General features: G+C 36.4%; 1 protein-coding gene across 1 annotated transcript in view; it reads right to left on the reverse strand.

Moving 5' to 3' along the window:
* GLDN (gliomedin) overlaps window positions 1-26,383 on the reverse strand; it is a 77,282-nt gene that overhangs the window by 10,387 nt on the left and 40,512 nt on the right. The window contains exons 5-9 of the mRNA XM_074231939.1: window positions 15,253-15,408; window positions 11,368-11,526; window positions 6,900-6,983; window positions 6,696-6,821; window positions 1,483-1,633 (exon numbers count right to left, since the gene is read on the reverse strand). Of these exons, the coding sequence (XP_074088040.1) occupies window positions 1,483-1,633; window positions 6,696-6,821; window positions 6,900-6,983; window positions 11,368-11,526; window positions 15,253-15,408 (676 nt within the window). The remainder of the gene's footprint in view (window positions 1-1,482; window positions 1,634-6,695; window positions 6,822-6,899; window positions 6,984-11,367; window positions 11,527-15,252; window positions 15,409-26,383) is intronic.

Below are 26,383 nucleotides of genomic sequence, written 5' to 3' on the forward strand. Positions count from 1 at the left end.
CCTGATCAAACAATTTTTGTGTTTTTTCAATTTTATTGATTGTTTTGTTTTTATATTACAAGATTACTCTCACTTCATGAGAGGTTTTCTGTAATAAAATAAAGCAGTTAGATAAAATTAAAAATAGTGATCTCATCTGAAAATTCATGCAATATTCCATATCTGTAGCAATAATTCACCTCCTATCCCCATTCCTAACTCTCTTAATCAATCAGTTTTAATGACTTACTGTTATCTTTAAAATAATTGACTGAATGACTATCTGGTATTTAAATAAAATATGACTCCAACCTTTCTTTCCACACTGATTTCACATTACTTCCCCTCAGTTACTTTTTCAGCCATAGTGATTGAATGAGTATCAATCAGGTCTAGGGAAGAGACAGCTAAAGACAGAGATTGTCGTGTATTTGCCTTTGTATCTTTAATGAAATCAAGGGGTGTTAGAAATTGAACAAAAACAAAATTGAAAGGGAGTTGTTTCTTCCTAATCCTAGGAAAAGTGTTCACTTTCAAAGTTTAGTGACTCTCTAGCTTCTCATAGTGACTTGCTCTCCTTTTTTGCATACTTGGGAAATATTGGTCCTCTAAATAGCCATTAAAAACTGTAGCACCAAACTAATTTCTCATAGAGACTGTTTCTCTCTTTTATACATTCTCAATTCAAGAATATTAGCCCTCTAAACAGTCGTTAAAAATTGTCTCACCAAAATACCCCTGTGGACAAGGCACCATTAGAGTATTAATTACCATGAGCATAGAGCATGTTAGTAGGAAGAGCACAAAATTGGGGCTTGAGAGACTTGAATCCTAGTCTGGGCTGGGTCACTCAGTTGTCATGTGACCATTTTAAAATTCAAATTGCATTATTAAATTTCCTTCATCAGGTTCTTAAGTATGGATAATCAATAAGGCAGTAAATCAAACCTTCAATGGGCTGGTTCCTGCACTCCACTGGGTATAAGGGACTAGTGTTCTGGATGTGGGGTCAGGAAGATGTGGTTTCAAATACTATTTCTGTATTTGTGTGACTCTGGACAAGTCATGAAACCTTTCTGGGACTTTGATCCTTTATCAATAAAACTGAGCTAATAATACTTTCAGTACTCCAAAAATCAAAGGTAAGAATAAATAAAGCTAAGTGAATGTCAGCTATTAGGATTCTGATTCACTTCTTTTGGGCATAATTTCCTTAACTTTAAGGTGAAGGGAATAGGCTAAATTGGTGGTTTGTCATTTAGGGATTTGCTAAACTTTTGGAGATTCTAGACAATGATCAAAGTGTTTGTGCTAAAAATTCTTTAATGATATCTTAAGCAATAATATTCATAAGAAATATTAAGAAGTATATTAAATTGTTGCTATGAAAAGGGGATTGTGGAATAATAACAACAAAAAGTGCTAGGAACCACTGGGCTAGGTGACCTGCCAGGGCCTTCACAATTCTCAAATTTCATCATTTGATGATTCAGTCGCTCTTACCTCACAATGATTTGGCTGCCTCCTTTGTGATAGTAGAGGTAGTTGTTATGGACAGTATGCCCACAGCCAAAGAAATTGTCCTTGAACATAGTGGACTTGTAACTATTGTTCAGAAGGGAGACATGATCCTTAAATTCTTTCACAATATTTCCTGTAAAGAGAGAATGAACAGAAAAGGAAGTCAAAGTCTTTATCCACATTCCCTGCAATGACCATATGATTGGTTCAATTGGAAGATTTAGATTAATAAGGGGAGAAAAGATAGGGGTAATAGCTAATATTTATATTAAAGGTACTATGCTTTGTGTTCTAAATTATAATCTCATTTCATCTTCACAACAATCCTAAGAAGTAGGTACTATTACTATCTTATTTTATAAATGAGGAAACTGAGGCAAACAGAGGTTAAGTGACTTGCCCATAGTTACCCAGCTGAAATATGTCTGAGGTCAGATTTGACCTCAGGTCTTCTTGACTCCAGTAGGCCTTCTTGACTCCAATACCAGTGGTCTATTCATGGTGACATCTAGAAAAACCATTGCTTTTCTTTAGATGTAGAAAGCTTGGGTCACCTCCTCTGGGCAATCAGTTGGTATAGCAGAAAGAGCCAGAGTTAAAAATGACAAATCTCTCCTTTACTAACTCTTTGATCTCTAAAACCACTATGAACCTGTTTCATATTTCTGTTAAATGAGGGGACCTCTAAACTCTCTTCCCTCTCTAATTTGCAATTAAATGATTTAAAACAGATTGATCAATCCATGGACTTTGAGGTCCCTTCCCATTCTGAAGTTGTGGGACTTATTTTTATACAAATTAAACATTTTGTTAAAGATTTAATATGGAAATTCAAAATACTCAACTTATTTAGTAATTTTACATTATAAATGTCAGTATATGAAAGATAATAAAAACTTTTTGTTCATTCCCTGTAAGTTTCCATTAGCTAGGGCTTTAGAATTTGCAAAGGACTTTTCCCTCTCATTTGATCCCATCAGGCTTTTTATTTTTTATTTCATTTTGTTTATTCACTCTTATTTAGTTTAGTTTTTAAACGGTATAGTGGGGAGAAGGTTCTTTTCACAGTCAGAAAAATGTGAGTTTGAGTCCCAGTCCTGACTATGTGACCTTAGTCAAGTCATTCAGCTTCTCAGACAATTCTCTAAGACTACAAGGCTAGTGAAGAATTACTGACCTCCATTAGTAATGGGAAAGTTTTCTCACCAGAAATTTCCTGCATCAGAGAAATCATAGATCTCAATGATAACAACAAAAAAGGATCACACACATAAACACACCTTTTCCATTTTGTAGTTTTTCATAAGTCTTCCTAGATTTATTTATTTATATTCCTCATTCTCAGCATTCTTATGAGCATTACTGTATTCTATTATATTAATGTACCACAATTTATTTAACCATGAAAATCTTTATCATATAGCTTTTTCTATTTTCTTTCACATATATATTCCACATAATTCATTCCATAGTTAAAGAACTTTATTATTTAAAATTTTTATTTTATTTTTTCCAATTACACGTAAAGATAGTTTTCAACATTCATTTTTTGTAAGATTTTGAGCTCCAAATTTTTCTCCCTCCCTTTCTTCTTTCCCCTCTGCCCATGACAGCAGGTAATCTCATAACATGTACAATCACAATATGATTATTTTTATAACTTTTACAGTGTGCTGTCAGATTTCTTTCCAATGTTATTGTATAAAATTGTTATTTATAAATTTATACAAATATACATTTATATAAATAACATTTACAATGTTACTGAATAAATTTACAACTCTTCCAACAATGAATGAGTATACCTGCGACTTATTTTAAATCAATCTATCAGGGTACTTTTTTTTAAGTCATTAGTATTCTTAAAAGTTTATCTTATATAATTGGGAAAAGAATATTATTACAAGCAAACAAACAAACAATAAGAAAGTTTACCTGACTGACAAAAAGTCTCCAGGGCTTCATACACCATGTGATCCTACCCATTTATCCTTTTTTCCAAGGATCTTTCATCCCTTCCATTTTTTATCAATGACAAAGACACCCAGAAAGCCTCACTCTGGCTTGTGTCTATGTAGACACACACACAAAATCAGTTAGCACTATAAAATCTGATCAGGACATTTTACTGCAGGTCATCTTCCTATTGAAGATGCATCTGAGACTGGGAAGCACTTGTTCAAATCAATCAATTGAGTTTACTGAATACCTATTTTATTCAAAACACTTGCAAGGCTAGGTAGTGTACTATGAAGGAAACAAAAAGTATATGAAATGTAGTCTCTAACTGCAGTCAAGGGGCTCACTATCTATTTGGAAAGAGAAAACAAATACATGTTGAAAAGATAACTGACAGTTCAAATGTGTGATAAAAAGTGACTGGCTTGCTCTTGGTGGTGATGGGCTGATTCAGGGAGGAACAATTGCAGACTGAAAGGCTCAGGGAACTCTTTATGAAGGAGAGCAGACTTAAACTCATCTTTGAATAATAGGTAGAAATGACATAGAGAGAAGAAGGAAGGGATTCTGGTCAAGTTAGAAAGTATGATTAGAGTTGAGAAAGCAACATTGTTTTAGGTTCATTCAGAGAACAATTATATTGACTAGAGAAGCATACCTGAAATAGGGAGTACCTGTAAAGATGTCACTCATAAGATTAGAAAGCAGATTTGGGGATAGATTATGGAAGCTCTGAAGATGAAGACCAAAGAATTTTTACCTTATCCTTGGAACAAAGTTATTAAAGATTTTGGGTCACCGAAGTGTTATTATGAAGGAACATTTAAAGAAGATTAATCTGGCAGCAATCTTTAGTATGAGGTGAATTGAGGAGAAACTAAAAATAGGAAGATCAGTTAGGAAACTTGCATGAGACATGGAGACATAGCATAGTGCCAAAGAAAGAACCCTGGGCTTGGAATCAAAGGACCTCAGTCTGAATCTTGGATCTGTCACTTACAATCTGTGTGATAATAGGCAAATCTCTTTCTATCTTGGGATCATTGGGAATTCAATTTTTAACTTGCAAAAGGAAGGGTTTGGTTGTACTAAAGTCCTTTTAAGTTCTAAGTCTATGGGTCTCAGCTGGTATATTAACAGTGGAAATGAAAAAAAGAAAGGGACAAATTTGAAAGACTTTAAAAATGAAGAACCAATAGGACTTTCATTCATTCATTCATTCATTCAGCAATATTTTTGAGTTCTTACATTGCTCAGAGCATGATACTAGACCTTGCCAGTTGAATGTCAGTGGTACAAAGAAGACTAAGAAAACAAGGTCATAACCTTAAAGATTTACAATTTACTTGGAAGAGATAAGCTATATATGCTTGGTATGATATTTAGATGGGTTGATCTATCATCCCTATTCAAATGGCTCACAGAACTAAAGGCCTAGCCTTAGTCTCTCCTGAACTTAGTCTCTCCATCATCACCAACTGCTTACATTTTAAACTAGAGGTTCTAATGATGTCTCTGTCTCAGCATATCCAAAACAGATTCTAATATCTGCAAATTCTTTAATTCTATTTAGGCATCAGCATTCTTCCAATCTTCTAAGTGCATACTTTTTGACTCCTCACACTTCTTCACTCCACATAACCAATTAATGAACAAACATTGCTGTTTCTACCACCACAGTATCTTTGTGTCTAACCTCTTCTATCTACTCCCCCAGCCACATAACTTCTTACTTAAAGTACTGCAGTGATTTCCAAATTGGTCTTTTTGCCTCAAGTCCATCCTTCTCTTAACTTCCAAAGTGATCTTTCTTAAACACAAATGTCACATTATTTTCCTACAAATAAGCTCCAAAATGTCTGTATTGTCCCTAGGATAAAATATGATTTTTATTTTAAAGTCTTTCATAACCTGTCCCCAACCTATCTTTCTATGTCCATTGTACATTACTCCTCTTCCCACACTCAGTGATCCAGCCAAACTGACCTCTTCATTTCTCACATAGAGCACTCCTGCTCCCATCTCTGTCTTTGCACTGAATATTTCCCATGTCCCTCCTCACTTCGGCCCAAGAGCATCACTCCCTCCAAGACAAAAATCTTCTATGTAAAGGTTTTCCTGATCCCCCAATTTGTAATGCCTTCTTTTCCCAACTGCATTCTAGTTACCTTGTATTTATTTTATAATTATTCTTTATATGTTTATATGCATCCATGTAATGGTGGACTAGAAGTCCAGTCTTTTGAACTTGTGGAATCTTTTCTACCTGGTGTGAACCGATGGGGTTTCTTGGTGTACCTGTTTCCAGAAATTAGTGTGAAGGAGGGTCCTTACCCTCAACTTCAAAGCATGTGCAGGTATTCTGGGACTTTCCTGTCTATTTACTGTATAATATTGCAAGCATTTTTAATTAGTTGAAGGGTCAGAACTGAATGTTTACATGAATTTTCTCTTTCCTGGCAAATAAGTAAAAAAATACTATAAGCTTCTAGGTAGAGAGAGAAACCATCTGGAGGGATACATGGTTCATGCATGCATTTCTGTTATTTCTTCTGTGAGGTAGCTGGTAGACCAATGGATAGAACTCTGGGTCTGGAGTCAGGAAGACCCGAGTTCAAATTTGGTCTCAGAAATTTATTACTTGTGTGATGCTAAACTAGCCATTTAACCTCAGTTTATCTTAGTTTCCTCAACTGTAAAATGGGGGGTAATAATATTATTCACCTTGCAGGACTGCTGTGAAGATAAAATGAGATGATATTTGTAAAAAGCACTTAGGTCTAGTCCTTGGAACATAGTGTTTCATGAATATTTATTCCCTTCTCTTTTTGTCTTGTGTTTATTCTTTCTTGATCTTAGGTGAAGAAGTATTAGAGATATAATGATCTTCTGGACTTTCAATGCTGGAAGAGCCTGCAGAGTTTGCCAACAAGTCCAATCCAGTAGTAGATAAACTTGGAAGTCAATAAACCATCCTCTATAAACAAGGGAGTCAGTCATCTAATGTTTCTGGAATTGAACTTGATAATAGAGGGAATATTTATAGCAGCTATTTTAAATTTGAGTCTAATCAAATTGAGGTGGCCATTGCAAGTAAAAACTGATACTCCTTTCTAATCATGTTTTTAAAAACCAATCACCTCTTTTTATTAAATAAAACTGAGTAAACAAAGAAAAAATGGTTTTCCAGTACAGTTGGAAGATAGATGTTTATCCATCTGGGGGGGCATCAATACCTGAGAAATGTTCTATCACCCAAATTCGTTCATCACTCTTATTCACTGATTCTTTCATCCAAGTTCCAAATGCATTCTTAATTTTTATCACCAGGGTTGGACTGCCAATAGAAGCAATGATGCATTCTGCCAAAAGAGCAAAGGGTAACATTGTCATTGTCTATGACCATGAAGCATCATCTTTCAGAGAACACAGAATCTTACCAGCTTGTGGAGAATGATGTTCACCAGCTTTTTCATCTGGTTTTCCTGCCAGTGTGTCATCGTTTGGTACTGCACATGTATCACCTAAAGAGTTAAAACAAAACAAAACAAGTACAACTAATGTAGTAGTCTTTGGGAAATCAGCCTAGCACCTCCTTTATAGGTTATAGTACATTGGGTCTTTGAGGAAATGGAGCTATTAGACTGTATTAGAGGGGCATGGTTTGCTTGGTGGGATATAAATGAGGGTAATAAGCCAATGGGATTCAGTTCTATTTTCTTTAAGATAGTGACTCCCAGGAAATAACTGTTAATGAAGGGAAAAACTCCAGATTGCAATCAGAAGACCTAGAGATCCAAGCCTGGCTCATTCCCAATGGGACTTTGGAGAAATCATGTCACTTCTCTGGGAGCAGGTTTCCTCTTCTGTAAAAGGAGGGGGTTGGGTTAGATGGTGTCTAATGTCTTTTGAACTCTAAAATCCCATTATACTAAGTTTTATTGGAGCATAAGCAATCCTATTTTTAGCTAAACAGGGGAAAGGTCTTGGTTTATGAAAATAAAAAGATGTCACCTCCTTTATGCTTTTTAGCTTTCTCCTTATAACCAAGGGAAAGTAATCTCTCCTTCAATTCAATTTATTTACTTACTGAATCTACTCCTATTTCCACACTATTCTTCCTCCTACTTCTCTCACTCTTCCTACTATCAGAGCTATGCTTTTTTCCTTGTTCCCCTTCCCATCAGATTACAGACTTATTGAGGGCAAACCTTGAGTATCATTTTTTTTGTATCCCCAGGACTTAGAGTGCCTCATCTACAGTAGTTGTTTCATAAATTATTGCAGAATGTAAGGAAGGTGTTGTTCTTCCAAGCCCCAGATCAGTTAGGCTTGTCCAGCATCCTGACAACTGGGACCATCCAATGAGTCAGTCAGGTTTCTATTGTATAACACTTTTTGGTGTGTTACTAGGGAAGCTGGAATGACCCCAATCACCAAAATTTAAAATAAATAAATAAAATAAAGAGACAGAGACAGAAACAGCTAAAAAGACCGAGTCAAAAAGAGATAAAGAAGATACATAGATGATATGATGATGATGATGAAAGAGAGAGACAGAGACAGAAACAGAGGGAGACACACACACACACACACACACACACACACACACAGAGATACAGATAGTCAGCTTGCCTTTTGGGTGGAATAAACTAAGGTTCTAATTCTTTTTAGGACTTTTGCTACATAAGAAGGATAAACCCAACCTTGAAACCTGAGTCTCCCTCTCCTGCTATTTCTTCCTCTTTCCCTTCTCCTCCCCACACCCATCATGCTCCAGGTTCTTGGAGAAAGAGATGAATTGGCCCAAAGTGTGCAAATACATCTCTGAATCTGGGCTTCATTATTTTTCATTTCCTAATGAAAAAGAGACTCTGCTTCCAACACTTTCATGCTGTTTTCCTATTGTAGTTTCTGTTTTCCCAATCAAATGTTCATTTGGAATGACTCAGGCAGGCAAAGACAGCAAAGTAAGCTAGACCTACATTAAATGATCTTCATGATCGATGAAATCCTCTGCTTAGCCCCTTTCTTTCTTTCCAATTTTTAAATTTTTTCTTACTTCTTCATACCCAATGATCTAGGAGGTACACTGACCTTTTTCAGGCATGCCAGATAATTTTCATACACACATTCCCTGGATTTCTTGCCTTTGTACTGTGTCCCATGCTTAGAAAAGACAAGATTTTATTCTCTTGCTCAAAAACCTTGAATGGCTCCCTACCATCCCTAGAAATCAATGTAAACCCATTACATAATCTACTACCTTTCCAGCTTTCTTTCACATTACTCCCCTTCACAAGTTCTTCTTTAAAGCATTTTCCCCTCACTATTTACATAACTTATCACTGCCAGAAAAAAAGATGAAAAGTGAGTGAGAGTTATTAAGAAGTATTAATAAAACTTTCTTGGTACTTGAGTCATGATAGAAAGAAGGGTACTATCTCCTCTCAAATAATCATGCCTCTGACCATCAGCTTTGTGATGCTGGGATGGGCCAATATGCTGGAGAATGCCAGGCAAAGGTAGTGATCCCAGTCTCTAGGCTTCATCAGTTAATACTTCTGTCCACTCTGAAGTACCTTCTATTATTTTGAGAAGTGCCATGTCAAAACCACTGAAACTCAGAAGGCAAAATTATGTAGTGGAAAGAAAGCTTGGACCCTTGGGACAGAACATGCATGGCCAAGTTTGACTCTATTACTATCTATGTAACCCCAGGAAAATGATTTAATCTTTTGGGTCTCAATTTCCTCATTTGTAAAGTAAAAAGTTTGGACTTAATGATCTCTAAGACTCCTTTTTCCAATAAGAATCATGAGTCTAAGATGTATAGTGGAAATTTATAGCAAAATTAAGTCATTTTTTGGTACATAAAAAGTGGGGGTTGGACTAAATGGGATTTAAGGTCTCTTCCAGGGACAAAATTCTTTGTGAAGTATTTCTCTCCTTGAAGGCAGCTGTTTGAGGGTTCTGTTGTGACTACTTTCGTGGGTTATCATACTCTTATCAGCCTTCATCTGCAGCCTTTTATCACTATCACTGGTGCTTTCCTTAATAACTTTGACCTTAGCCTTGGGCAAAAGGCGAGTGAGTGGACTAGGTCCTGGTGATGCTTTCTGTTGCTTTGAAGAATCTGTAACAATGAATATTCCAATCTCCATTCTAAAGTTGGAGGGAATAGTAATGGGGAGAAGAGAAAGAGACAGAAGGACAAACAGGCAGGAAGGAACAGACAGAGAAACACAAAGACAGAGGGAGACAGAAAGAGAGATAAAGAAGTAGGGAAGCAGAGCGGGGGGGGGAGAGAGAGAGAGAGAGAGAGAGAGAGAGAGAGAGAGAGAGAGAGAGAGAGAGAGAGAGAGAGAGAGAAATTCAAAATGAAGAGAGATTCACAACTTGGTGAGGAGAATAGAAAGCATTTATCTCAAAGATGAAGAGTTGATAATAGCATCTCACTGAAAGTATTCCCCCCCCCCAACAATACTTGGATCTACATAACTGACTCTGCCTCTTTGTTAATATGCTAAGTGGCATAAATAGCTTCTCCAGGAACCAACCATTACTGACTAGCAATGCATTTGGCAAATTAAAACTCCATAACTGCTTTGGCAAAGTTGATCTTATTCACCCAGAGTTGATTGCTGCAGTTCCTCTCAGGAAAAAACCTTGACAAAGGGAGACAATGTTAATGGAGAAGATGGTGCTGAATGTCAGAAAAGGTGTAGTTATGCAGCGGGAGAAAATAATTCCCAACTGGTGATGAGCACTGTAATCCAACTTCCCTGAGGGGAGGGTATCTTTTAAAACATATATTCACCAGCAGCTGAGTGTTGCCTTAATGTGTCTTCCAGAAAGAAGAGGGAGGTGTTGTTCTCTGAGTACCAGAATTACACACTCGCTCAAATGGAAGATAATGCCATAGTAGATTCTGAAATCATCTGCAGGATGGCGACAAAGGAAAGACCAGACCTTCTATGGGTCTATGTGGGTTCTAACCATACGATTCTATGGTTTTTAGGATCATGTTTTTCATTATATTGACCTAAGAGGTCCTTTTATTTATAGGCATCCCAGAGGATTTTCAATGCATAGGTGCTAATGGGTTTTCATTTTTCCAGCTTTATCTAAGATGGAAATGAGAAGAATGTGAGAAGTAGGGTTGGGGCATATATTTCTATATCATCTCATGTTATAGAAAATTTTATCTTCCATGAGAGGTATTTTTAAAAATCCAAATAGCTTCTTTCCTCCTATTTTTTTAAACCTAATAAATTGGCTAATCAAACCTGTCCCCTTGATTTGAATGAGTATAAGTATACTCTTGATGTTAATGATCTTCCATCTCTAACTATGGACTTAGTCCTGATATCTTTGTTACCTACAGTAAATGCAGAAGAGAGATAATAGGTTCAACTGGTTCTATTGTCAGCTCCTTTCCCTCCTTTTAAAACACAAAGTTTCTAAAGAATACTTACATAGAATGATTAGGATAGGTTTGGAGGAAGGGAGAAGTATATTTGGACAAAGATAGAAGGAATCTGAAGGATCCAGTATGGATGCCAGGCCAGGAGGAAGAGATCTTAACGGTACAAATTTGAAGTGAATCTTGTGAGTTGTTCCTATCTATTCCTGCTCCAGTCTCTGATAAACATCTTTGTTTCTTGGGGAGAAGATATGTTTGGACAAGAATCTTTTCAGTTTGGCTTTTTCTGAATTTACCTACAAAACCTGAGGATAGGTGAAACTAATATCTCCTGGGGAATAAAATAGGATTTTGGAGGGGTGGTAATGTGGTGGAAGTCTAAAGGATAACTGTTAGCACCTGTACTGCTGCTTTTGCTCATCGAAGAGCAGTAAAGGGCAAGAAATAGAGAAAGACACGATAAAACCAGGGGCTATAGTGACCTGTGCATTGGCTGTTAAACATATTTGCCTGGCGCTGCTGGGCTTTGGCCTTTCTACTTCCAGGTGGACCAGGTGGACCTTGAGGACCAGGAGGGCCAGGAGGGCCAGGAGGGCCAGGAGGGCCAGGGAGACCTGGGGAACCTTGGTCACCTTTGGCACCTAGAGAGAAAGAAAAAGAGTGAGAGACATTATTATCACAGATAGAGTTTTCATTTCACATAGTAGGAGGATGGTGGGAAGTTTTTTCTTATTGAATCTTAGATGTAGAACCAGAAAGAAACTGAGATGTTAATGAATCTGATCCCTTTACTTTATAGGTGATAAAACAGAGTTCCGGAAAGCTTAAATGACTTGCCCAATTACTAAATGTCAGAACCCGCCTCTTCTGGGTTCTAAGTTTCAGCCTCCATTTTGTCTCTTAAGAAATACCCTCTGAGTGGCTACTTCCCCTATACCTTTAAAAACTCTGGGCCACATTCTTGTCATGATGAGATACTAACATAAGACTTAAGTAAAAGATCAATCTATTTAATCTTAAATAAACATTCCCTCTATAGTAAACTAGAGGCTACTGGAGATACTGGACCTCCAGGAGCTTTCTTTTTTGGAAGGGGGAAGTGCATCCTGAAGGATGTCTGTTTTTTAAATCTTTTATAAGGGACAATGATACGTAGTGGAAAAGGGCACTGTACCTGAAGTAGGAAGAACTGGATTTGTATCTCGGCTCTTTTAATGGCTAACTGGGTGAGCTGAGACAAGTCACTTAATTCTTCTGTGTCTCAGTTTTCTCATCTATAAAATGAGTATAAAAATGGCATGTACTTCCCAGAGATTTGTGAAGATCACATAGATATTTATAAAGTGCTTTAGCACAGTGCTAGATAAATGCTTATTTGCTACTTTCCTTCTTTTATTCCTTCTTTCCCCTCTCTCCTCCCTCCCTCCCTCCTTTATTTACTCTTTCCTTTCTTCCTTTCATCTTTCCTTCTTTTCCTTCTTCATTATTCTTTCCTTCCTTCCTTCCTTTCTCTCTTTCTTCCTTCCCTAATCCCATTGTTTTCTCATTCTTTCTCTCCTTCCTTCCATCTTTCCTCCTTCCTTCCAATGTTCCTTCCTGCCTACATTTATTCTTTTCTTCTTTCCCTCATTCCCCCATTCATTTCATCTACCACTTTTCCTTCTTGCCTTTTTCTTTCTTTCTTTTCTTCCCTTATTCCACCCTTTTCTCATTTTCTTTCCTTCCTTTCCTCATTCCTTTCATCCCTTCCTTTCCTTCTTCCATTATTCTTTCTTTCCTTTCTTCCTTTCTCTCTTCCTCCCTCCATTCCTTCTTCCTTCCTCTCTCCCTCCCTTTCTTCCTTCCCTTATTCTATCCTTTTCTCATTCTTTGCTTCATTCCTTCTTTCCATCCTTTCTCCTTCCTTCTCTTGTTCCTTCTTACCTTATTCCTTCCTTCCTCCCATCCTTTCTTTCTCTTTCCTTCTTTCCTTTGTTCCTTCTTTTCTTCCCTGATTCCTTTCTTCCCTCCTTCCTGCCTAAGGTCATATAACTAGCAAATGGCAAATCCAGACTGCATAGGATTAGATATGAGCTAAAAGAGACTGTATAGACCAGCAAGTTCAACTAAAACTAAAACCCCAAAAGGTTAAGTGATTTTCCTAAGGTCATGAAGACAGTAAGTCCTAGGACTGGGATTGAATACAGGTTCTCTAATTTCAATCTCTCCGTTCAACCATTGGGACACATTGCCTCTCCAAAAGTCCATATTTATATATAGCATCATCTTTTACAAAAGAATACTTTTCTTCCTAATCTTTACTTTTTTAAGGTGTTTTAGATAGAAATATTTCTAAAATGTGTTACATATTTTCCTGCCTTCCAAAACCAGAGTCTATTGCACAAAATGCAACCTTTCCATGATGACTCATGGCTACATTATTAGCATCAAGTATTGTATCGTGTTATAATCCAAGTTACTTGAGACAATATAAGACTTTACACTCCTACACAAGATGGCCTTGGTGGCTCTGTTTGTTTATTTGTTTTTTTAGAGAGATGATTCCTTTTTCACTATTAACTATCACTTTTTTCTCCCTCTAATCTGCCTAGTACCCATATCTTCTAATCTGTGCTTCTGAACTAGGCAGGAAATTCAGATAAAAATTCAGGAATTTTCTCATCTGCAAAATGGAGATAATATCAAACCAACCTTTTATTTTGTTTGGTTGTTTCAGTTGGATCTACCATTTAGGGTTTTCTTGATAGAGATACTGGAGTGGTTTGTCATTTCCTTCTCCAGCTCATTTTAGAGATGAGTAAACTGAGGCAAACAGGATTAAATGACTTGCCCAGGGACCCACAGTTAATATGTATCTGATAAGTCTTCCTGACTCCAGGCCTGGCACTCGAACCACTGCACCACCCAGTTGTCCTCTTGACTTCCTTGGTTTCTTTCAAATCTCAAATAAAATTCCACCTTCTCTAAGAAGCCTTTATGATCTCTCTTAGTTCTTGTTTCTTCCCTCCTGTTTTATCCTGGCTCTGTCCTGTTTACTTGCTGAATTCTCCAGTAGACTGTGAGCTCCTTGAGAGCAAAGATTATTTTAAATCTTTCTTTGTACACCTTGCACTTGGACTACTGCCTCTTACATAGTAGGTCCTTAATAAATAAGTGCTTGTTGACTTGTTGATTCAATCACATGATCTTATGTTTTGGGCAGCTTTTCCTGCTCACATTGCAGTTGTGAGTAAATTTTTGGTCAAGGTTTGAGCACATAGATCTTAATCTAAAAAAACAAATGGTTGTTCATCTTTCATTTTGATTAGGACCAATAGCATCCTGGATAATGTCTTGACTTGCTTGTGAACTGAATTTAAGTGAGGCAGAGTTATTATGTAGAAAAAAAAGAAAAGACCAGACTTAGATTCAGGAGACTTAGATTCAAACCTCTATCCCTTGCTGGTGGTGTGACCATGGACAATTCACTTTATTTTCTCTGAGTTTCAGTTTTTTCATCTTTAAAATGGAAATAATCCACCTGTTTCACAGGTTGAGTAGGAGGATTTTATGTGGGTTATAATTATAAAGCTCTAACTATTCAAATATAGGTGATAGAGATTGGACCTGTGATTTCATTGATACAGGGATCAGACGGATGAGGAAGCACTCTCTATCGATGCAGATTGGAACCTTCCTCACCATTTATAGTCTCAGAGGGTTTCCTAGAACTCTGAGAGGTTAGGTGACTTGTCCAGGGTCACATGGCCAGTATGTACCAGAGACAGAGACCAAAGTTTTCCTGACTCTAAGGCCATCTCTCTATACCATACATGCCTAAGCCCTAATGGCAATAAAACTTTCTGCACAGAGCTTGGACAAGCTAAAATTCAAGCATATGGATCTTAGTTTCAAAAAAAAAATTGTTGCTCATCCTTCATTTTGAAGAAGATCAATAGGATCATGGATAATATCTTGACTTGCTTGTGAATTGAATTTAAATGAGATGGAGATGCCCAAGGTCATTGGTCTCATCTTCTCTTCCAGAATCATCAAAGTCCAGTGGCAAGACAAAAGTCAGAATGACTGGTGATGGTCTGGGGTTCGGTTTTTGACTTTGGTGTCCACTTAACAAAAAAAAAAGTTAAACAAAACAAAAACTCATACTTTCTTTTCTCTAAAAAACCCCAGTCTACAACAGCTAAAGGTCATCAGGTCAAATGCTGATCATTGACTAGTTGACTAGTGATCATTGCAGCAAGCTTGCAGAACTTACCTTCTCTGCCATGTGTAGGCCAGGTTTTTTTCTTTACCAGTCTATGTCATGGCTGCCTCTTATGGGAATAGCAATGATCATAGTTGTATGAACAAAGTAGTTTTACCCTTACCTGTAGGAAGCACATCATTGGATGGATCCCCTTTGTCTCCTTTCTCTCCTCTTTCACCTTTTTCTCCTAGGGCACCATCATTTCCAGGTAAACCTAATTCACCAGGGTCTCCCTTTTCTCCTTTCTCTCCTTGATGTCCTATGGCCCCAGGCAGCCCTAAGAATAATTGATATATTAGCCATATAGTACAAACAAATCACCAAAAATATTACTGTTCACCCTAAAGAAAAACCAGACATTTGTTTGGGAAAGCTTCCTCCTCTAACAAATTATAATAATGTATAGCTGTTCCAAATATTAGAGATATAATCATATATCAAGGCCAGCAACATTTTTCCTGGAAAGAAATTGAGTTGTTAGGCTTCTAATTGACTCATTACCCCCAGATTATTTTGATTGAACCTACAAGATAGAAGTAGACAAAAAAAATAAGAATCCATTTCAACAAGAACTATACTGTCATATGTAGGTAATAAATGACATTGAATTTGTAATCAAGATGACTTTCCTTTGAGGAAACTTTTAATGGTTTTTACAAAAATGTAATTGTCTGCCAAAAAAAAGCTTAAGTATCTTCTGAAGAGGTCTTAGAAAACAGAATGAGCTAGAATAAAAAATAGGTCAGAAAAGTCAAATAGATATGATATTTAGGCAATTTGAAAGTAAATAGGAAGGGATGAGAAATGATTTAATGATTTCATAGTGGGTCAGATTTTTGGCAGCAAGAAAGAGAATTAGGCAAGGGTGACAGTAACTGCAAGGTTAAATATAATAAGTTTTGCAAAATACTTAGGTCTATAAACAAGTTAAGAAGCTAGGTGGCCCAGTAATTTGAGTTCAGGACCTGGAATCAAGCAATTTACTAGTTAGTTGGTATTTTCAGTCATGCCTGACTTTTCATGACCCCATTTGGGGGTTTCTTGGCAAAGATACTAGAGTGGTTTTTCCATTTCCTTCTCCAACTCATTTTATAGATGAGAAAACTGAGGCAAACAGGGTTAAGTGACTTGTCCAGAGTCACACATCTAGTTAGTGTCCGAGATTGAATTTGAACTCAGGAACTGATTTCATGTCTGCCACTCTATCCACTGCATCAAGGACAAGGAAATCCAAAACATTTAGAGGAAACGATGAAGCATCATCAATGACAAGTACCAACCAGAAAAGAACTACTAGTAAGAAAGAGATTCCATTGCTAGGCCTATCCCTTAAGGAGGTCATGGACAAAAGGAAAGGCACCATATAACCAAAATATTTATACAATACCTTTAGTGTTAGGAAAGAACAGAAAATAAGATAAATGCCCATTTCCTGTAAATTTATATATGGTAAATGGATGTAATGGGCAGTTAGGCATTGCAATGGATAGATTGTTAAATCTAGAGTCAAGGAAACATGAGTTCAAATCTGGCCTTAGACACCTACTAGTGGTGTGACTTTAGGACATTTGACTCCATTTCTTCATCTGTAAAATGAGGATAATGAGAGCACATACCTCCCAGGATTGTTCTGAGGATCACATGAAATAATAATTGTAAAGTACTTCTAGCATATAACAAACACTAAACAATAGCTATTATTATTAATGGAATATCACTCCTGCAAGAAATGGCAGATAAGAAATACAGAGAAGCATGGAAAAAATTAATTTGAACTGAATCAAGATACAGTAAGCAGTCAGGAAAACAATTAACTACAATATTTTTAGAAAAAGTAACAACCGCAGAACATCTGAAATTGAATGTTGTAAAAAATTGCAAAGACTACTGTCCCCAAAGAAGAATTCTAAGTGATACCTCTGCCCACTTCTTTGCAGAAATCATAGTTTATGGAACATTACATATCATGTCATAATTTGTGTGCTTGTGTATATCCATTGGTTTTACTGATTTTTCTCTTCCTTTTTTTTTAAAGTTCTGTGTTCTAAGAGATGACTCTCTGGGAGGGAGGAATAGAAAGGAAAATATAGGCCATGTAAAAATAAAATGGATTCATAAAAATCTAGTTTGGAAAAAGAAGGAAACATTAATGGGAACTATTGGGTTTTCTTGGGCCCCATCAAAAATGATCCTCAAAATCATGGGACTAACTCATTTTACTTATTCATTTTTCTCTTTCTTTCTTCATTCTAATACAATCAAAAGGTTTTGATAGTTTCTTATTATTAAAAATTACATCTTCTCTCATTAATCAATTCTCTTTGAGCCCCATCCAAGTTTATTAAATATTATTTAATGAATTAAATGAGATAATTTTTTTCTCCCAAATTTTTGTTCTGTCTCTTTCTGAAAAAGAGATTGCGGTGAAATAGAGTGAAGCATCAAGGATGACACATAAGTTATGAATTGGGGTGACTAGGAGGATGGTGTCCTTGACAGTAATAGAGAAGTTTGAAAGTGGTGATGATGTTAGAAGGAAAGAAGATGAGTACAGTTTTGAATATGATGAGTTTAAGATGTCTAAGTGGATCTATGTTGTGATGTCTAATAGGCAAATGGAGATATGAATCTGGAAGTTAGGAGAATAGTTATGCTGGGTAGGAGGATAAATCTGAGAGTCATCAGTAAAGAGGAGATCATTAAAACCATGGAGGGCTGATAAATGACATAGTATAAAAGAGGAAGAGAAGAAGGTCTAGGACAGAGCCCTGGGGAATACCACTTTTCCTTGAAAAAGATCCAGGAAAGGAAACTTAGGAAGAACAGTTAGACAAGTAGAGAGGACCAAGAAAATATAAAACAAGGTCAAGTAAGGTCCAAACATTTCATAAGTGATTAATTCAGGAAATGTCAGATATCTCCAAAAGAAAATGACTTCAAAACATCTACAAAGGGGCAGCTAGGGGGTTCAGTGGATAAAGCACTGGCCCTGGAGTCAGGAGTACCTGAGTTCAAATCTGGTCTCAGACATTTAATAATTACCTAGCCGTGTGGTCTTGGGCAAGCCACTTAAATCCATTTGCCTTGCAAAAACCTTAAAAAAAATCTACAAAGCCTCAAAGAAAAAACTAGTTGATAAAAATTCAACTCGAATCCCTGAAAGAAATGAAGCAAGAACTTTTAAGAGCATTTTTTTTACAAAAAAAAAAAACTGTAAATGAAAAGAGAATGCTAGAGGAAAGAATTGGAAAAGAAATGGGAGTGATAGAAGAAAGACTTGGAAAGATAATTAACAGTCTAGAACAAGAGGTATGAAACTTACTTAAACAACACAATTAGAAGGGACCAAATAGACGTTAATGACTCCATGAGGCAACAAGAAATATTAAAACAAATTCAAAAGACTAAAAAAAAAAAAGAAGAAAATATAAGGTATCCTAATACAAAAATATTGATCTAGAAAACAAATCCAGGATAGATAATTTAAGTATCATTAGTTTACTTGAAAGCAATGATGAGAAAAGAGCCTGGATATTATAATTTTAAATCATGGCTTAAACATTGGATGACTGGCAAATCATTTAACTTTTCTGAACCTCAATTTCCTCTTATTTAAAATTAGGGGGCTTGACCTAATGATCTCTAAGCCCCCTTGTAATTCTAAAATTGATTAGTCTATGAATACTTCCAGTGTCAGGAAGAGAATTATTTTGGGGAAATCTGGTAAATTGCATTCAAATAATTTATATTACATTAAAATACAATTAATCCCTAAATCATAGTTATTCAGGTTGTTCAAATGATTATAATCTCCTCAAGTAGCACAAGTGTAACCCCTACATAACTTAGTAGGTAGTTAACTAGTTTAGAAAACCAGTTTAGAAAATCCATCACCTTTTATCCAACGTAGAATTAATTATTCTGTGGTACCTTAACTAGGCTAGTCTTTGGACAACAAGCCTAGAATCCATCCATGTGTTTGCCTTTGCTGAGGATCCTTCAGGATTTACTAGCAACCTTGAAACCCTTAGAACTTGGTAAGGAGTTACTCTTGTCCTCTGATTTCAGAGTTATAAAGAGGTCCTGCTGAAATATTATTTAGCATTTATGTACAAATTTTAAGGTTTGCAATATTTTTTGCATGTTATTTTATTGATCCACACAATAATGCTATGAAGTATTATTAGCTTTATTTTTACAGATTAAAAAAATTGAGGCTGAGAGAAGTTAAATGACTTGCCCAGGGTCACAAAGTAAGTACCTGAGGCAGGATTTAAATTTACATCTTCCTGACTTCAGTTCTAATTTCTATACACTCGAATACACTGTTCCACTTAGCTGCCTCATATACAGTATGGCTGAACAATTAATAATGAATTCATGAAATGTTAGAGCTGGAGAGACCTTAGAGATTATGTAGTTCAACCTACTTAGTGTCCACATATGTAAAGGAGGAAGGATAACTCTGTATGATACAGTATTCTTTTGTCTACATTTTAAATATAAATTTAGGTATGCTATCTGCTGGGGACAGAAGATGAGAATTGTTGCCAAAGAATCTAAGAATACTGACCCAAGTTAATACCATCTGAAGATTTTATAAGATTTATATGGGATAGAGTTTAGGAAAGTTGGGCTACTTGGTTATATTATTTTTAAGATATTCATTGACTTCACAAAGACCTCTTCCTTCATTGCCTAATTTCTGATTACATTTTTTCATTCTTTTGTCTTTTCCTTTTTAAAGAGCTCATATACATAACTGTAAAACTTTTATGCTTGAATTTAACTATTAAAATTTATCATTTTCTTAATCCAAATTTTTTTAAAAGATAGGAAGCCAAGTTATTCATGATTAAATATTGATTTTAAGTGATGTTTTTCAGTATATAGATCATTACTGATAGGAAGACTCTGATACAGAATAAAGATGAAAAAAAACTCTGAGAAGATTAAAAAAACACTCTACACAACAACTCTGAGTATACAGAGCAACCCTGAGGAGAGCAAATGATAAAAAGCATCTACTTTTGAGAGAGAGGTGGAGGATTGTGGCCATGGAATATTGACTACACTGTCAGACATGGTCACTGTCTCAGTTGGTTTTACCAAATCTTTTTTTCTTTGTTGAAAGTGGTCAAAGAGATGCATATCCCAAAATGAATATTATATTGAAATAAAAAATGATACTGCTCTTAAAAATGTGTGTGTGTGTGTGTGTGTGTGTGTGTGTGTGTGTGTGTGTCCACAACCACATTAGGCACTATCATTTATAAAGGTTTTATTTTGCCACCTAGTAATTCTGGCTGTGGTTTCTTAATATTTTTCTGAAATGGTCTAAGGTGGGAGAAGAGAACAATCATTATTATTACATTATTATATTTAGGGGGGCAGAAAGCCCCAGTGTCTCTTCCTTTTACTTTTTTTCTTATCCTGAGAGGATAAAATATAGAACAAGAGGCTTCTTGATTGGTTAAGATTAAACCTTGTTCAGTCATTTTCCAGTTATGTCTGACTCTTTTGACCCCCATTTGGGGTTTTTGTGGCAAGGGTACTGGAGTGGTTTACTGTTTCCTTCTCCAGATGAGGAAACTGAGTCAAACAGGGTTAAGTGATTTGTCCAGATTACACAGAAAGTAATTACATATTGTTTAATGATTATATAAGTGCCACCATCTATGTACTGGTTTAAGATTTGTAAAGACCTTTACATATGTTTTCTTATTTGATTCTCTTAATCCTTTAAGATAAGTATTAGTTATTACTAACCCTATTTTATGGATGAGGAAATTTCTGCTTAGTCTTAACATAGAAAACACAGTCCCCAAAGGTAATGATTTTGTCTGTTTCTATTGTTGTGTGGAATTCAATAATTAGATGATGGAATACAGAAAGAAAATCTTTCTTTAAGCAAAATGTACCAAAATATCACCTCTTGGTGAAAATTCTATTTATCACAGAGATAGATAGAAGAACAGAGTGTTAGAAGTACAACAAAGTTCAGCCTTCATTTCCTAGTAAAATTTCCTTTTATGGCTCAATCATTTTGCCTCCACACTATTTAGAGAAAGTGAGATCTACAAGTTTGATACAATGGTCACTAATGAATATCCTCCCTTGTTTGGCCTTATGACTTGTGGCTACTGTAGTGAACATGTTTTTCAGGGAAAAGAAAGTCACAAGTTTTGTTTGCCTGGTGCAAATGCTACAACTTTGGTTTTTCTTTCTTGTCTGCCCACTCTGTACAGTTCTATCAGAATGCATATTTTGGGAGAAAGGAAATATGATGTAAGAGAGAGGGAGTTGATTTTAGAGTTAGGAAGACTTTGAATCCAGGTCTCTCTTTGACACAGACTGACTGTGTGACCCTGGGCAGTTCACTTAATATCTCAATGTCTTTTACATCAGATGTCTGTGATCTGCCTTCATGGGTCACCTAGGTTGTTATTTTTTAAAAAATTAAATTGGGAGAATCTCATCATTCTCTGGAATGGGGGAACAATTCCATTTCCTTACTTAGAAATGGGGAAATATTTAACTTTTTTTCATTTTTTTGAACTTGTCTAAGGTGAAGCTCCCCTCTCCATTACTAACTATGAGAGCTGTCAGGTCTTGTGTGATCCTGATTATAGATTCTTGGTGCTTGCACACTTTGTTTTTGGCTACTTCCCCCATTTACTAATGCCTCAATTACTAACTGCCTCCAAGCTGAGCTTTCTGTCTCTTCCTTTTACTTTTTTTTTTCTTATCATGAGAGGATAAAATATAGAGCAAGAGGCTTCTTGATTGGTTAAGATTAAACCTTGTTCAGTCATTTTCAAGTTATATCTGACTCTTTTGACCCCATTTGGGGCTTTCTTGGCAAAGGTACTAGAGTGGTTTACTGTTTCCTTCTCCAGATGAGGGAACTGAGTCAAACAGGGTTGAGTGATTTGTCCAGGATTACACAGATAGTGTTTGAAGTCACATTTGAATTCGGAAAGATGAGTTTTCCTGACTCCAGTCCCACCATTCTATCCATTGAGTCAACTAGCTGTCCTAAGACTGAAACTGTTGATCAAATGATTAAATGAGATAATGTAAACTTGAAAATACTAAATAAATATCTGTTACAATTCTTGTCCAGAGAACCCCTGTAGGTCAATCTCAAATGTTGTTGTGGTTGTTATTTGTCCTTCATTTTGAAAAGGACCATCATATGAGAGATGTGATGCCAGGACATATATGTGAATTGAATTTAAGAGTGGGGAGGGGCTGTACAAAGTCACCAGTCTCACTTTCTCTTCTGAAACCATCTGTGTCCAGTAGTCAGATATGGATCAGGACAACTGGAGATGACCTTGAATGCAGTGGGAGACCTTGGCCTGTAACAGATCTCAAAATAATACTCATTCTGTGATTAAGGCAGATAAGAAAGAAATGAAGAAAATAATGACTGCTTTTGCATGCCCCCCCCCCCCCCACCGCCAATCAGTCTGGATAGGGAGGACCCTCAGGGTTTCTAGCCAAAACAGAAATAATTGGGATTTGGCCAAGGATCTATTGTTGACCAATCAGAGAGTCAGAGCAATTTGGGGTGAAAAAAACCAAAATATCTCCCCAGGTTTCAGCAATCAAAATTTACATTCCTTTGCCAGTAAGGTTGGAAAGGAAGGAAGGAAGGAAGGAAGGAAGGAAGGAAGGAAGGAAGGAAGGAAGGAAGGAAGGAAGGAAGGAAGGAAGGAAGGAAGGAAAAGAGGAAAGGAGGAAAGGAGGAAAGGAAGAAGGGAGGAAGGAAAGGAGGAAGGGAGGAAGGAAAGGAGGAAGGGAAAAAGGAGAGAGGAAGGAAGGGAGGAGGGAAGAAGAACACATCTGTTAATATTTCAAAATTTTCTAAAACCTCCTTCCCTAAAACTAGTGATTGACATAACTTTGGGCTTTTAATTTAAGAATTATTTTTCAACTTTGAGATAGTTATGATGCCAGGACATAATTATAAATGGTTTTTCCACTCATTAATTGAGGGTTCCTGGACAAGGGACTTCATCTGTCCAAGCTTCCATTTCCTCATGTGGAAAATGAGGAGATTTAGAGTAGATCAGAGATATCAAACACTGGACTACATATCTTTATACCAGATTAAAATGTAATTAATAAATTATAACAAATAAATATAAATGTATTATTTAATAAATATTATTTTATAACAGAAAAATAATTTAAGTAAATTTGGTAGAAAATAATAGCAATTTAATTATATTAACTATAAATAATATAATTCATTTTACATAAAATTATTATCAATAAATGTTAAATAGAATAACAAATGAATAATAAACAAAATACAATAAACCATAAATAATATTACATTTTAAAACTAATTTACTATGTGGCCCATAAGGATCCTGATATACAATTTATTGGCCCATTTCTATGAGTTTGCTACACTGGATCAAATAATCTCTAAAATCCCTTCTGGCTTCAATATTCTATGTTTCTTTAAAGTTCTAGCTCCAAACATTTCCTTCTTCCCTGAGATGAAAAGTCTCTTTCTACAGGCAAGAATTACTAATGACATGGTTTCTTGAATGCTCAAGGATTTCCTTTCCCTTTCATATCACAAGGAAACCAAAGGACTGTTGCCAATCTAAAACTCTAGGAAGAGTATTCATCCCCCACACCTAAGAGGTCCCAGATGTACAAGGGCCCACAGATGTATCATATTATTTCATTTTGGCCAGATTTACTAATCAATTTTTATTGAAGTGTTCTCAAAGCCGAGGACATATCTTCTGCTTCTTTTGTTCTCCTCCCAAGCACCTAGCATATAGTAGACACTGATCAAATATTGATTGATAAATGCTGTGCAATTATGTCTTATCTATCTAGGAAGTAAATCTAATTTAAATTTCTAGTAGTTTCATGGGACAAGCCAAATGGTCTGTAGGGACATCATGATCACATCATTATTATTCTACAATGATATTCTTTCATAATTATTATAATAAACATAAGGATCAGTTAATCCTGAATAATTTATGGTTTTAATTTCTTGGACTGAATTGACCTGGGAATTCTGCCTTATTTCTGCACACCACATTTTCACAGAGGACTCCTGCTAAGCAATGCTGGGGAAAACAGTTTGCCAGTTGATAATGAGATCCAATAATTCTGCCACAGGATGTTATTTTATTTTATTTTTTTGCATGTGGTTGTTTTTCTCACATTCTTAGAGCTCATTTTCTGAGCAAGATATATCTACTATCCACCTGTGATCTGTGATTTCCTTTTTACTTACAAAAGGTGAAAGAATAGGTAGGTTGCAAATGTTTGCTCATCAAACTCAAATTAAGATTGTCATTAGGTTGTATATAAAGTCTTGTAGCTGAGAGTGACATTACATTTTTAATCTGGGGGAATTAAAAATGTATGTTTAAAGTTTTATTCTATGCAAGAGCTGATGAAATTGTCTAGAAAGTCCTATATTGCTCTGGATATTTGTGGTCTCCTGAACTGTGTGATGTTAGAAGCCTGGTAATAATGTGTGTGTGTGTGTGTGTGTGTGTGTGTGTGTGTGTGTGTGTGTGTGTGTGTGTGTGTTAGAGACAGAGACAAAGACAGAGATAGAGAGAGACAGAGACTCACACAGAGAGAGAGACAGACACACAAACACGGAGAGAGAGAGGTGAGAGGAGACATAGAGAAAGAGGGAGTGAAAGAGAGAGAGATACAGATACAGAGAGAGTGGTGACGGGGGTGAGACAGAGACAGAGAGAGAGAGAGACAGAGAGAGACAATGAGAGAGGGGGAGAGAGAGAGAGAGAGAGAGAGAGAGAGAGAGAGAGAGAGAGAGAGAGAGAGAGAGAGACAGAGAGAGAGAGAGACAGAGAGAGGGAGAGGGAGAGGGAGAGGGAGAGGGAGAGGGAGAGGGAGAGGGAGAAGGGGTGGGAAAGGGGAGGGAAGTAGAGCAAATTCTGTTGGGGAGGAGGATGAACCAGCAGGGACTGGACAAAGTAATTCAGCCACAGGTGCATAGTGCTTTGAAAGGGAGTGGTTCGGTCGTTCTCCTCCCCAGACTCCCCTGGCTATCTCCTTCTAGTCTCATCCACTTCTGCGTCTGCCTTTTACCCGCACTCCCTATGGAGATAAAAGCAGCAGAAGATTGTGTACATTGGGATAACAGCAGGGAACAACGTCTCCCTCAATGTCAGTGCCTGGTCATCTGCCTTTCCGGAGATATGACTCCACAGTCAGGCAAAGGTTAAGTAATTGTAATAATGACCTATGTCTTACTAATCTCTCTCTCTCTCTCTCTCACACACACACACTTATGGTGTGTATATCTATCTATCTATCTATCTATCTATCTATCTATCTATCTATCTATCTATCTATCTATGTATTTTTCTATTAAAGAAGAAATTATCATGAGCAGGGCACAACAGACACATGTCACTTATTATCTCTCTGTTTTCACTCTCTCATGCCTCTGTCAAGATCTGGTTCAAAACTCAAAGTTATGTGTTGCTTTTATCTTAAAAAAATAAAACAAAAAATCCCCCACAAACCAAACAACCCTTTAACTGGCCTTGCTACGTGTCAGATATCCTTTTCTTTTTGCCATCAAACTTTTCAAATGCATGAACCATTTTGAACTTCCCCCACTTCCTAATTATCAATTCTCTTTGGAATTCCTTGAAACATGACTTCCTTGACTTTTCTAAAATCATGCTTAAAAGGTCATTAATAAACTCTTGTCGACAAAATCAGTCTACTCTTAGTCTTTATCCTCTTTGACTTTATTTGTGATATTTGGCATTATTCATATCCCTGTTTACCTTCAAAAATCTTTTCTCCTTTTTTCAGCTGGTTTTCCTGGTCTCTTTTGCTGACTCTTCCTCTCTCTGTTTCTCACTCTACTTCCCTCCCAAGACTCTGTCCTCAACCCCTTGCTGTTTCTTGACTGGTAGCTTCCTCAGTTCACACATCCCCTCCCATGGCTTTAATTATCACTTCTGATGAAGGTGACTCACAAACCCTATCTTCGGCCCTGACCTGTACTCCAGGCCTGTACTTCCAGCTGTTTAGAGGATGCTCCCACTTGGATACATATCAGTCTATATTTTCAAATTTGACATGTTCCAAACTGAACACCTCATTATCTTCCTCTATGAATCAGCTCCCCATTTTTTCATCGTGATTTCACATTTTCCCTTATTTTTTATTCTAGAAGTGTTATAATCATTTTTGTCTCTTCTCCTTTATCCTTTATT

The sequence above is a fragment of the Macrotis lagotis genome, chromosome 4, assembly GCF_037893015.1.
Source record: "Macrotis lagotis isolate mMagLag1 chromosome 4, bilby.v1.9.chrom.fasta, whole genome shotgun sequence".
Taxonomy (NCBI): Eukaryota; Metazoa; Chordata; class Mammalia; order Peramelemorphia; family Peramelidae; genus Macrotis; species Macrotis lagotis.